The 11,871-nt window shown below is 32.4% G+C and overlaps 1 protein-coding gene across 1 annotated transcript; it reads right to left on the bottom strand.

Annotated features, from left to right (window-relative positions):
* Positions 1–2,586: 2,586 nt before the first annotated feature.
* On the bottom strand, positions 2,587–6,746 carry LOC131636230 (ent-kaurenoic acid oxidase 2-like). Its single transcript, XM_058906869.1, has 8 exons — positions 6,454–6,746; positions 6,038–6,362; positions 4,543–4,950; positions 4,336–4,419; positions 4,175–4,253; positions 3,558–3,664; positions 3,338–3,456; positions 2,587–3,209 (listed from the first exon to the last, which is right to left on the bottom strand). Exons 1-8 carry the CDS (start codon positions 6,678–6,680, stop codon positions 3,119–3,121), a joined length of 1,440 nt encoding a protein of 479 aa, XP_058762852.1. The 5' UTR covers positions 6,681–6,746; the 3' UTR covers positions 2,587–3,118.
* Positions 6,747–11,871: the final 5,125 nt, after the last annotated feature.

Raw genomic sequence — 11,871 nt, 5'->3', positions numbered from 1 at the left:
ACACTGAAACCTAATTTAACATGCTAACAACCTTAGCATCTTCGACACAAGCATGTGAACAACCTTCGAATTCATGCTTAATTATGTCGAACCAAGAAGCTATCATTCGAGCATACTAGAGTTCGATCCAATATCTCACATGTCCCATAAAATCTGGGGATCTTTAGCATTTGAATATTCTGTTTGCAATCCATCATCAAGATGATGCTTGATTATTCTGTTTACATTTGACTTTCTCTTTTCCATTTCATCTGGATCGTTTGTCGATTTTCCAGAATTCTGTCCTTCAAGAATTTTGTTAAGTCCCTCACATGTAAGGTACTCTATTAAATTGTTGTTCCAGATTATGAAGTTGTCCCTAGTTATGCTTAGATTTTGAATTGATGCTTAAGATTTGACATGGTTATATCTATAATTCAAATGAACATAATCAATATTTAAAATCAAAAGAAATATCAATTTATTCAGTTACAAAATTCATGACTACGTATTATTCAAAAACCTCTACTGACAAACCAAGCTAAGATCAGTAATGGTAAGCCGATAATCATGATTAAAGCTACAAAATCATTACATAATTCTTCATGCTTGATAATACTGACAGCAAACAACATAATTACAAGTAGAGTAATGAACAAAATAAGAAATTTAGCCATTTGAAAAAAATATGGATAGATAGTTTGAGAATGGTGTGAAAGTTATGAAAGAAGTAGAAGTATTTATAGATGTAATTTAAAAAAAAAATGGCCGTTATATTACCGTTGGGGGAAAGGAAAAAGGAAAAGGAAAAAGTTAAGTGTGATAAAAAAAAATATTTAGTCAAATTTTAAGTGTATTAAATATCATCCAATAGTTATAAGTGTTAGAGATAATTATAATCTATGACATATAAGGTAAATGAACACAAAAAAAAATTAGAATACGCGTATGGGGTTTTTTGACCTCCTCTGAATATAAAAGAATATTTGTATTAGGAGTGTCAGACTCCCATTAAATACAAAAGTTAGTAACTGCAAATGGGGTTATAAACCTACACTAAACATAAAAGTTAGTAACAACATATGGTGGTTTTTAAACCTCCACTAAATATAAAAGTTAGTAACAGCATATGGTGGTTTTTAAACCTCCACTAAATATAAAAGTTAGTAACAACATATGGTGGTTTTTAAACCTCCACTAAATATAAAAGTTAGTAACAGCATAAATATAAATGTTAGTAATTGCATATGAGGTTTTATACCTTCACACAAAATTTATAATAAAAATAGTCAGACTTATTATAGAGCACTTGACAAGTTGCCAGTTTTCTATAACAAGGAGTAAAATGATAACGATAATGATAATAGCCACTCTAGTTATAAATCACTTGACAGGTTGCCAGTTTTCTATAGCCGGGACAGATGAAAATGTTAATAAGATTAAAGAGGTAAGTATAGAATATATATACCTTGTATACTAGAAACTTCTGATAGAACGATCGTGCTGATAACGTGTTAAGAATACTGAATACAGAGAGATAGAAGAGACTGGTAGTATATTGTTTCTCGTAGAAACGATTGATGTTCTTACATTTCATATACCAAGGAGTGATATATATATATATATATATATATATATATATATAGGGAATGTATCAAGTAGGAGGGTTTTTAAATAAGAGATAAGAGGATTCAATGCTTATCATTAGATTAATCAAGAGAGAGAAATAATAATTATAATATTTTAATAAATAATTTAATTCTCTCTCTTGATTAATCCAATGGTTAGCATTGAATCCTCTTACCTCTTATTTAAAAGTTCCTCCTACTTGATACATCCCCTATATATATATATATATATATATATATATATATATATATATATATATATATATATATATATATATATATATATATATATATATATATATATATATATATATATATATATATATATATATATATATATGTATATATATATATATATATATATATATATATAGTGTTATGCTATTGGCTACTACTATACATGTTACTGTTAAAGGTTTGAAAAATTGTGTATACACTATTCATTAGTATTTCAAAATAGTAGTAGTAATAATAATTACTTATTATTATAACACTATTTTCATTACTGCTTCTTCTATCCAAAAGTGTTTTTCACTATTTCTCTCATATATCACGATTCTTGTTATATTTTAAAGAAACTTGTTTTTACTTCCTACAACTTCAATTTGTTGTGGAACTTTAGATGAGAAAAAATATGAGATATTTCATTTTCTTCACAAAAAATTTTAAAAGATTTATTTTTAAATTTACTACCATCATCACTTTTTATTGTATCAAATGGTAAAATATTTCTCATTTTGCACTTGTTTGCATAAGCTAATAATAAGCTAGAAAATATTGAATGTAATTTGTCCATATACTATAATCATGACTAATCCAAACTTTTCAAAAGTAATGGAATTCATAAAGAAGCATCTTGTCTTGTGATCATTTTGAAATCTTTATTTTGCTCAATACTCATCTATTTGCTAGTAAGTGCAACACTAACTACATTGACAGAGCTTTATACATATTATCAAAGACCAGTACCTTGAGATATGAAGAAGCTATAAAACTTGTCTTTGCAAAAATCAAATTTCTTTCCATCAAAGATGAAAGTCTCCTCCATGTTAAATCACAATTGATAGTGGAATTCCTTAAGTTAACTCTCACTTTTTGTATGGGAAGCTAACTCTCACTTTAAATAACCTTAAACCATTGCAAACATGAATTATGAATCAGTTAAAAAACTACCCATAACCAATTACAACTAATGGCCTGTTTGGTCTGGCGTTTGAAGCTACAAACGCACGTTTACTCCCACTGTGATTTCAAGAAGCTACAAAGTGTAGCTTCTGGCCAAACGTGTGTCTTGTTGCCTTTCCACCGCATTTCTCAACATGCTATAATTAATGAACTCTTCTAATACACTTCTATTTTTTAAATAAAATTTAGATTTTCTTGAAATGACTATGTGTTACAAATTTAATTGAAATGTTTAAATACATAGTCATTAGGATATTATTCAGAGAAGCAAACATCAAAGTTTGAATCTAGAATTTTATTTGTCTACAACCTTCCATAATTTTTCTTCACAATTGGCTGAACTTGACTTCGACCCCATCAATAGGAGCAGGATGTGAAAGATAAATTATATTTGCATTAGGATTAATGAGCTCCCACCTGCATTCAATATATAAAAGATATCATTAAATCATTAAAATATAAAGTGACATCTAATTTATTCTACCTTAATATAAAACTTTAAAAGAAAAACATATTATATATCAAACACTATGATGAAACATTACTTGTATCCAATGGACAAATGATGAAGCAGAAGTGCTAGTTGAACTCTTGCTAGCATGTTTCCAGGGCATAGCCTTTGTCCAGCACCAAAAACTTGATATGTTCCAGGTTTTGCCGTCTCCTAATAATTTATAAATAAAATTGATAATTATTATATAAATTAATCAATTAAAAAATTAACTAATATGAAAAATCAAAATTAAAAATAGTCAGCAAATGTACATTCCATCTATCAGGGTTGAAATACATGGGATCCCTAAAATTCTCTGGATCTGTGTGAATATAACGAAGCATAGAAATTACTTTCCATCCCTTCGGTATCTTATAACCTACAAAATAAAAATTGTGTTTTGTATCAATAAATATTAATGGTAAGTTTAATTAGATTATTATACAATAAAAAAGAAACCGATCAATACTATTTTAAAAATAAAAAATGAATAATTTTTAAAATATATTTTTTTCACAAATGTCATAATTATTTGAGAGCACATGAACTACAATTTTATATTTAAAACTAGACATTAATTCGTACACCCTCTAGTTACTATTATAAATAAATTTAAATTTTGTTGATACATTTGACAATCAATATATTTAGTTGATATATGAACTAGATAAATTAATTATTAAATATTAAAAATATCAAACTTATTTATAATAGTAATTAGAATACTGTAGTAATTTTTTTCATTTAACTCTTCCAATGAAAAATTTTGTTTAAGTAAAAATGACATTTTACATTAAAAAAATGAGTGTAATATATAAGTTTTGAACGAGTGACAATAAAATACAAAGAGATAAATAATTTTCTCAAGAATTAGTCTACAACCACATACCTTTATAATCAACTTCATTTACAACTTTTCTGAAAATAAAGGCTGAAATATTGGACATTCTTATCACTTCTTCAACAACCTGTGTATAATTATTAATATATAAAACTATTAACAAATATTTTTCACTATATAAACATATATTTGCATAACTAGTGGAAAACCTTGTTTGTATATTTTAAATTTGAAACATCTTTAGCCGTAATAAAATCTCCTGAATTTCCCTTTGTGAAAGCCATGTTTTCTTCCTACAAATGCGGGGAAAAAAGCAGAAAAATGAATAAATATAGTGATAAAAAATTAAGAGTTTCATCTTAATTTAAACTAAGCATGCATAAAAGTTAATAAAATTCTTTTAAAAAAATACTAACCCTTAGCAATTTTAGCACATTTGGATACTTGGCAAGAAGATAAATAGCCCACATAGACACAAGAGAAGTAGAGATATATCCACCTAGTACAAGAGAGACAATGTTGTCTACAACTTCTTTGTCACTCAATTTGTCACCTTCATCGTCTTCAATTTGCATTAACCCATCCATCAAATCAAGTGCTTCTACCTTATTTCGATTTTTTAATTTTCTCTTATTTAACTCGATCGAGAAAATGTCCTCAAGCTTCCTTCTACACTGAAGAGCATTGTAGTATGCAAAACCAGGAATATTAATTGGATAAGCTCTCACACCTGGAAGGATGCCTTGATAGAGTTTATCCAAAGAATTAAGAAAAAGGCCTGACTCCTTGCCTAAGAAAAGATTTCCAATGTTTTCGAATGACATCTACATTTAATATTTAATAGTTTAGCTTCCTAAAAGCATTTTGAGAAATTTCACATAAATATTACATGGTATGCATGATTGAGATAAATTTATAACTATATATTTCTCTCAAACCCTATTAATGTAAGAAAATATCCTTGTCCAAAAGATAACTTTCAAACGCACACGTCCCCTGTAGCTCATATAATTTCACTATAAAAATGACTAAACGGGTTTGTCCGAAGTTAAAATGCTCATACTATTACTAGTGGAAAAAATTGCGTGTGTCAATAGAAAATGATAAAATCTTAAAATTTTATGTGCATTATTGTAGGAAATTTTGAAATAAAATATGCAGGAAATTCTAATGTCTGAAAGTTAACTTTCAGACACACCTGTTTTATTTTGAACTTCTGATACAATTACTTGCAAAATTTATTGCAAGTATATATTAAAAAATGTTAAATATCAACAAAACCTGCGAAATTTATTGCAAAAACTTTAGAATAGTTCAGAAAATAACTTCAGACGCGAATATATATATATATATATATATATATATATATATATATATATATATATATATATATATATATATATATATATATATATATATATATATATATATATATATATATATATATATATATATATATATATATATATATATATATATATATATATAGAGAGAGATAGATAGATAGATAGATATCTTAAATCTTAGAGTAGTAATACTCCTTCCAAATACTGGTGAAAATATGTCAAATTGAATAACAAAGATCTATAATATAAATTACTTTAGGGAAAACAAAAAAAAGAAACATATTAATCCTATCAAGTTGGCTGTTTAAATAAAAAATAACATTATTATTATAACATTTTTAATTTTGTACTTCATGTGAAATCATAATTTTTGTTAACCTTTCTATTAGTTTAAATAAATAAATCTACATTAGTTTCTCACATCATGACGGAGAGCATCACATGATGTGAGAGATGTCATTAAAATATTGTGGTTAATTTAAGATAAGATAATAATGCAATAATAAAGACTCTAAGTAAAGATCTATTTTACTAACAACTATATCAACTGTTAATTGTTAAATACCTTTTGAGTTTCAACTTTTGCTTTGATCTTCCCCATCTCAGCCCAAGATCGTAGAGAAGTAACTATATGAGGCTGAACAAGAGCAGCCATGCGGCTTAGGGCATCGGGCCGATTGATGGCATTGGTAACAAACTTACGGACCCTAGTATGAGCCTTACCATGGACAGCCGCCATTGAAGTTACACCCATAAGTTCAACAGTTGGCCATTCTTGCTTGAAGTTGCTGTCCGAAAATAGCACAAATTTGTTAACAGCGGGAGTGTATACTATGATCGAAGGTGCTCCAAATAGGTGCGTTCTAAACATGCCCTCACCATCGCCATATCTGTTATAACTTATAAGTGTCAGAGACTCGTCTTTTTTCAGAGATACAGATAACAAATATATAAATTAGTTGTGTTTCTAATAAAACTTACTTGCGTCTCTTGGCGTTAATGAAATCCTCTGGACGTCGAACAATCTTGAAGTACCAAAGAAAAGTAATCATTTCTCCAATGAAAGGTAAACCCATATGACCTGGTGGCAACTTTGTTGAAGATTTGAAGCATTTGAATTTGAGAGGAATAACATACCAATACTCATTCCACCACCATAGCACAAACCCAATAACTACACCAAACAACCCTAAATATATTGCATCCATTATTCTTAACTTTTTTTTCACTAGTTAGATTTATGTGATTCTTATTCTTTGTTGAGTTTATATGTTATTATGGTTCTATATAAAACCAACTTGACATAAAAAAATACAATTGAATCAAACAAAAATCTTATGTAGTTTATCCATAATTATAAATATAAAACCAAACTGTTCCATTTGAAAAGAAAAAAAATGGGAACAAACAAAAATTTATTGTATTTTATCCATGATGATGCTTTTCGATTTCTTCACCTTTGGCATGATTTGGTCTGGTGTAAAAATTTGCAAATTGAATAATACACAATTATTTTTTTATTTTGAGATCTACTTTTGTAAAAATCCACTGGATCATATCATATTTTGATTATTTTTTATATAAATTGATTATTGCGAGATGGTCTTGTATTACTCGACTATAAAATAGATCAGTTTATATAATAAAAAAAAAAAACCGATCAGTTTGTAATATATTGAATTTAAAAATGAATAAAATATAAATAATGGTGGATTATTAAACTAAAATAAAGAAAAACAATACTTTCTAAATGATAGATGGTAAATTATAAAATTTGTAGTGCTCCGCTTCAATTTTTTTAACAGAGGAAGGATATATTATTTTAAACATAAACGAAGGTCATAAAAGTTGTGAATTCGATGCCAAGAACAAAGTATAATGCAAGGGAAGAATAAAGGACAAGGAAGAAGAAGAACACAAGAATTGGTTATAACTGCTATTCTTTTACTTTCTCTTAAAACAAGATTACAAGTTTACAAGAATTACCTCTCTCACCCTAAATTAGGATTTGCAGCTTAGCAATGATGAGAGACTAGTATGCTATTTATAATAAAACCTAACATACTAACTAATGGGCTTTTTCCACAAGGCCCATTACACAAGCCAACTTAATAAACAAGTTAACTTAACAAATTAGGGTTTGAACACTAAAACCTAATTTAACATGCTAACAGCCCTAGCATCTTCGACACAAGCATGTGAACAACCTTCGACTTCATGCTTAATCCTGTCGAATCAAGAAGCTACCCTTCGACCATACTAGAGTTCGATCCAATATCTCACAAATCTCCACCTTGGACCTAACTCTACCACGTCAAGGGAACAAACTAGCTTTCTTCATGCAGCTTTATCAACTGCATACAGTGGAAAAACTTGCAACTTGGCAATGTCTTTGTGATCATATCAGCAGCATTGTCCTCAGTCGAAACCTTCAGCACTTGGACTTCTTCACGCTCGATTACTCCTCTGACGAAATGCAGTCTCACATCAATGTGCTTAGTTCGCTCATGATAGGCTGAATTCTTCGACAGGTGTATTGCACTTTGACTATCACATTTAACAGTGATACCTCGACCTTGAAGTTTCAGCTCCTTCGCAAAACCTTCAAGCCACAATGCTTCTTTCACAGCTTCAGTTAGGGCAATATACTCCACTTCAGTGGTTGATAGAGCAACAACCTTCTAAAGTGTTGCTTTCCAACTAATTGCAGTGCCAAACATAGTGAAAACATATCCAGAAATAGATTTTCTAAAATCCATACAACCTGCATAATCAGTCGACATATCCTTCGATTACTGCTTTACTATCTTCACCCAAGGCTCCACCATAAATTAGGACTCTGTTCAGGGACCCATTTATGTACCTTAAAATCCACTTCAATGCTTGCCAGTGAGCCTTTCCAGGATTCTCCATGTACCTGCTTACAAGACTTACTGCATATGCTATGTCGGGTCTAGTACATACCATAGCATACATCAAAGAACCAACTATATTAGCATCTGGGATGCTATTCATATAGGCTCTTTCACCATCAGTATTGGGTCACTGATCAATACTCAGCTTGAATTGAGGGTTTGTTGGAGTCACAACTGGCTTCGAATTTGACATACCAAACTTTTCGAGAATATTTCGTAGATATTCCTCTTGAGATAAGCATAACTTTGACTTCTTCCTATCTCTTCGAATGTCAATTCCAAGAATCCTAGAAGCAGCTCCCATATCCTTCATATCGAACTCCTTATTGAGTTCAGCCTTCACCCTCATTACATCTTCGACATTGTTGCTAGCTATGAGAATGTCATCCATATAAAGCAACAAAATAACAAATGAATTACCAGGTCGGAATCGAAAGTACACACAGTGGTCGAACTGACTTCTAATGAAACTTATGCGCGCCATGAACCTGTCGAATCTCCTATTCCACTGCCGAGGAGATTGTTTCAGCCCATACAAAGATCTCTTTAACTTGCACACGTAATCTTCCTTACCCTTTTCGACATACCCTTCAGGTTGCCTCATCAGGATTGTTTCATCTAGATCACCATACAAGAACGCAGTCTTCACATCCATTTGTTCCAGTTCAAGATCGAACTGTGCCACCATGGCAAGCAACATTCTAATGGACCTATGTTTCACAACAGGAGAAAACACATCATTGAAGTCGACACCTTCTTTCTGAGTGAAACCCCTTGCTACCAACCTTGCCTTGTATCTTTTCGACGTCACTCCTTTGATTCCTTCCTTAACTTTGAAAATCCATTTACAGCTGACTAACCTTGCCCCAGCAGGTTTCTTGATCAATTCCCAAGTATGATTATCATGAAGAGATTTCATCTCATCATCCATGGCCTTCAGCCATTCAGTCTTATTTCAATTCCTCATAACTTCCTTGTAGTCTCTAGGTTCTTCGTCTAGAACCTCACTTGCAGAGATTAAGGCATAATCTATAAGATCTGCATACCCTAGTCTCTGAGGTGGCTTGATGGTTCTTCTCGACCTATCTCTTGACAATAGGTAGTCATCGAAATTTTCCTCAACTTCCTCATCATCTTCTGCTTCTTCTTCGACTTCATCTGGAATATGCAATTCAGCATCAACTTGCTCCATCTCAACAGGAATATCTACCTATTCCAGCTCTTCTGCACTTCGACCATCATCATCACCAGTTTTCTTGAAAGCCATCTCAGTTTTATTGAAAACTACATCTCTACTGGTGATACACCTCCTATGACCTGGATCTAGGCAACATAGCCTATAAGCTTTGACTCCTTCAGGATATCCCATGAACATGCATTTTAGAGCTCTAGGTTCGACCTTGTCTTGCCTAATGTGAGCATAGGCTACGCAGCCAAATACTCTCAGTATGTCGAGATCTGGTGGATGTCCCGACCAAACTTCTTCAGGTTTCTTCATATCTAACGCTGTCGAAGGACATCTGCTTATCAGATATGTTGCTGTTGAAACAGCCTCAGCCCAAAACACCTTCTTTGATGCAGCACTAGTCAACATGCATCTGACTCTCTCCAATATAGTTCGATTAAACCTTTCAGCCAAACCATTTTGCTGTGGAGTACCTGCAGTAGTTCTATGCCTTGCAATACCAGAGCCCGCACAAAAACTGTCGAACGCCTCATTGCAAAATTCAAGGCCATTATCGCTTCTCAACCTCTTGACCTTCCTGCCAGTCTGATTTTCTACCAGAGTCTTCCAACTTTTGAAATTCTCAAAAGTTTCATCCTTAGTCTTCTGGATGAATACCCATAAATTTCTAGAATAGTCATCAACTATGGATAGAAAATACCTTGCTCCTGAATGTGATGGACACCATGCAGGCCCCCAAAGATCAGCATGGATGTAATCAAGGGATCCATGTGTTCTTTGTTTGCCTTTGTTGAACTTCACTCTGCAAGATTTCCCAAGTACACAGGGTTCACAAAACTTGAATCTCACAGATCTAACACCTGTAATTTTGCAAGCCTTGTTGTTTCCCAACAGTACTGATCCACCATCTTGATCACATAATTCCTCGAACAAGTCTTTGTTTGGAGTCATGTGCCAAGTGCAACCTGAATCCATAATCCACTCTCTTCTCGAGTCACTGCTTGAAACCACAAGAATATCAGATGATTCAAAATCATCTTGAACAATGGTTGCATTGCCATTATCCTTACCTCCATGATCTTTCAGGCGTTCAAGGCACACCTTTCGTGTGTGACCCTCCTTATTACAATGATAGCATTGAATACCAGATGCTTCGCCACTATAAGACTTCTACTGACTTTTGCCTTTCTTCTTGTCAAACTTACCATCCTTTCGCAAGAATTTTCCTTTATCGGCCAAACCTTCACCAACAGTCGAAGGTTTATGCTCCTTTCGTTCGTTCAAGTCCTTTGAATACAGGGCTGATTGAACTTCTTCAAAGGACAAGGACTCCCTTCCATACAGGAGAGTTTCTTTGAAGTGAGCATGTGATCGAGGCAAAGCGCACAATAGTAACAGCACTTGATCTTCATCATCGATCTTTACATCAATATTTTCAAGATCAAGAATCAGCTTGTTGAACATATCCAACTACTCATCTAACACTTTGTCTTCAACCATCTTGAATGAATACAAAGCTTGCTTCAGGTAGAGTCGACTTACCAGTGATTTGGTCATATACAAACTTTCAAGTTTCGTCCATAACCCTGATGTCGTCGTCTCCTTTGATACCTGTCTGAGAACCTTATCACCAAGGCTCAACAAAATTGCATTGTGTGCCTTCTCGATCATAGTCGCCTTCTCCGCCATCGTTAATGCAGCAGTCATGGCTGCCTCTCCCTTCAACGCTTCCAAACAATCCTGCTAAACCAGTAGGGCTTTCATCTTCAAGCGCCACAGACCGAAATCATTCACGCCGGTGAATTTTGCAATCTCATACTTTGTTGACGGCATCTTCTCCATACTCACCGCACCAATTTGTTGTGAATTCGATGCCAAGAACAAAGTATAATGCAAGGGAAGAATAAAGGACAAGGAAGAAGAAGAACACAAGAATTGGTTATAACTTCTATTCTTTTACTTTCTCTTAAAACAAGATTACAAGTTTACAAGAATAACAAATAACCTCTCTCACCCTAAATTAGGATTTGCAGCTTAGCAATGATGAGAGACTAGTATGCTATTTATAATAAAATCTAACATACTAACTAATGGGCTTTTTCCACAAGGCCCATTACACAAGCCAACTTAATAAACAAGCTAACTTAACAAATTAGGGTTTAAACACTAAAACCTAATTTAACATGCTAACAGCCCTAGCATCTTCGACACAAGCATGTGAACAACCTTCGACTTCATGCTTAATCCTGTCGAACCAAGAAGCTACCCTCCGACCATACTAGAGTTCGATCCAATATC

This window comes from Vicia villosa, unplaced genomic scaffold (assembly GCF_029867415.1).
Source record: "Vicia villosa cultivar HV-30 ecotype Madison, WI unplaced genomic scaffold, Vvil1.0 ctg.001670F_1_1, whole genome shotgun sequence".
Classification (NCBI taxonomy): Eukaryota; Viridiplantae; Streptophyta; class Magnoliopsida; order Fabales; family Fabaceae; genus Vicia; species Vicia villosa.
This window is presented reverse-complemented; position numbering and strand designations above follow the sequence as displayed.